Below are 2,464 nucleotides of genomic sequence, written 5' to 3' on the forward strand. Positions count from 1 at the left end.
AATACCACATAAAGAATGGGGCGTGTAATAAATTACATCGAAAGTAGATCAACCGATTCGGGGGAAAGTTGAAAACGAAAGGTGGTGGGGGTGGTGGTGGTGGTGGGGGTGGTATAGATTTTTTTTTTCTTTCATTTCCTCCAGCAAATTTATTTAAAATTTAAAATACTCGACACGAAAACCGTTGGGTTTTTTTTTTTTGTTCGAAAGGAATTTTCGCGAAAATGGTTGTTGTCTCATTCGAACAATTCAACTCAACGATTTTCACCTATCGTCATCGTCATCATCATTAACATTAACATCGTGCAAACCTGAACCAATGTAAAATTAATTAATCTAAATTAAAGTCGGTTATGTAAACTACGAAACGATTTTTCTCGGATTTAATGAAACAAGTCCGACTCATGCGTGCATACATCACCCACACTTCATTCCCAAAGGCGTTCGTCGTTCTCAATTTTTTTTTTTTTGTGTTCAATATCAAAATGGATATCGCGTCACCATCATCATCATCATTCATCTTAACCTACCACCGGTTTACATAAAAATTATTTAACTTTTCCATTTTTTTTTTTTTTTTTTTTTTGGGGGGCCGTAGACATGGACGAAGAATGTTTTCCCGCGATATCATTAAACACAGCCACGGGACGATGTCAGAGTAAAGATGGTAAAATAACACCAGTTTCGATAAAGGACGAACCACTTAGTTGTCCCGCAAGTCCAGAATCGTGTCCAATGTCACCGGATTCGTCAGATTCTTACGTTCAAAGGGTAAGTGATCCCCCTCCCCCTTTTTTTTTATTAACCCCCCCCTTTAATAAAATAAAAAAAAAATTTCTTATTGTACAGACGAGAAAACCCATGTTAAAACCTTGCGGTCAAAGCGTTCTCAAACAACCGGCATTGCTGTTGCCGAGAGGAGTTTATTCAAAGTTAAATATTAAATTAGAACCTGGCACAGGTACGTAAATTATTTCATTCGAAAAAACAACCGATACCTTTTTTTTTTTTCTTTTCGAAACAATTTTAACGGGGTTTTTATTATTTAAATAAAAAGGTTTTACATTACCTCCGACTCCACCTTCATCGACCACCAGTGACAGCGAGAGTATTCCTTCTGAATCGACAGAATTGAGAAGAAATTCAAGAGTGTACCTGTCATCCTCATCCCGACAACCAATACACACTCCACTCATCAGTAGTCAGCCTGTAAGAAACAAAAAAAAAATTTTTATTATTTTATTCTGCTCAACGACAACAATGATAATAATAATAATCTTTTTTTTTAAAAATTACAGAAAGGATCAACCGGGATATTAATGTTAACGGAAGAAGAAAAAAGAACTTTAATGGCCGAGGGTTATCCAGTACCTACTCGTCTTCCACTAACAAAACAAGAAGAAAAATCACTTAAAAAAATCAGGAGAAAAATTAAAAATAAGGTACGAGAGAGAGAGAGAGAGAGAGAGAGAAGGAGAGACTTGATAGAGGGAGGGAGAGAGAAAAAAATAACAAAAAAAAAAAAATTATTTTACATTTGATTATTTAGATCTCAGCACAAGAAAGCAGAAGGAAAAAAAAAGAATACATGGACACGCTTGAAAGAAAAGTTGAAACACTTCAGTCTGAAAACGCTCAATATAAAAAAAAATTAGACACTTTAGAAGATGACAATGCCTCACTTTTGTCTCAACTTCAAAAATTACAAGCGACTTTAGCTAGGAGGGGTGGTTGTGGTGGTGGTAGCGGCGGCGTTGGAGAATCATCTTTTATCACGGTAATTTATTATCATTAATTACACCATACCCCGACTCATTACCCCCCGATTTATATTGATGATTTTATTTTTACAGTCGCACCAATTGGGTACTAGGAATGGTAGCATTAAATAACACGAAAAGAAATCAAAAATAATTTTTTTTTTTTTTTTTTTTCTTTAACGGAAAAAAAAGGGTAAGAAAAACAATATTAATTACTTCCCCCTACCCCCTACCCCCCCCTACCTAATAATAAAAAATTCATTTTTTTATAGTTTGTGTTTAGGTGAAGGGTTTTCTCTAGACGATCTTTGTTGTTGACGCCGCTAGTTTTCCACAAAAAAAAAAAAAAAAACATTTTAAAAATAAATGAAAAAATGATGTTTAAAGAAAAGACACAAAAGAAGGCATTTTGGGAAAAAAAAAAAAAAAAAAGGTTGACAGTTTAAATTTACACAATCAAAAACAAAAACAAAAAAATAAAAAAATAAAAAAAAGTTTAAACATTTATAAATAAGTTTAAAAAAAAAAAAAATATATATATATATAAACGTCGTCGTCGACGTCATCATCGACGTCATCGTTGACGTCATCGTCCTAACACATCGAAAAGGGGCTCACACATTTATTAAAGGGAAGTTTTTATTCCATTTAAATTTAGTTAATTAGTTAATTAGTTTTAATATAAATGAATTTTTTTTCATCTT

The 2,464-nt window shown here is 33.2% G+C and overlaps 1 protein-coding gene across 1 annotated transcript in view; it reads left to right on the forward strand.

The window, feature by feature from the left end:
- Phum_PHUM261390 (Cyclic AMP-dependent transcription factor ATF-6 beta, putative) overlaps positions 1 to 1,795 on the forward strand; it is a gene marked incomplete at both ends in the record, with an annotated part of 7,504 nt that extends 5,709 nt beyond the window's left edge. The window contains 4 exons of the mRNA XM_002426537.1: positions 599 to 961; positions 1,058 to 1,209; positions 1,299 to 1,442; positions 1,550 to 1,795. Coding sequence (XP_002426582.1) covers positions 599 to 961; positions 1,058 to 1,209; positions 1,299 to 1,442; positions 1,550 to 1,795 — 905 coding nt within the window. The remainder of the gene's footprint in view (positions 1 to 598; positions 962 to 1,057; positions 1,210 to 1,298; positions 1,443 to 1,549) is intronic.
- Positions 1,796 to 2,464: the final 669 nt, after the last annotated feature.

This window comes from Pediculus humanus, genomic scaffold (assembly GCF_000006295.1).
Source record: "Pediculus humanus corporis 1103172107635 genomic scaffold, whole genome shotgun sequence".
Lineage (NCBI taxonomy): Eukaryota > Metazoa > Arthropoda > Insecta > Psocodea > Pediculidae > Pediculus > Pediculus humanus.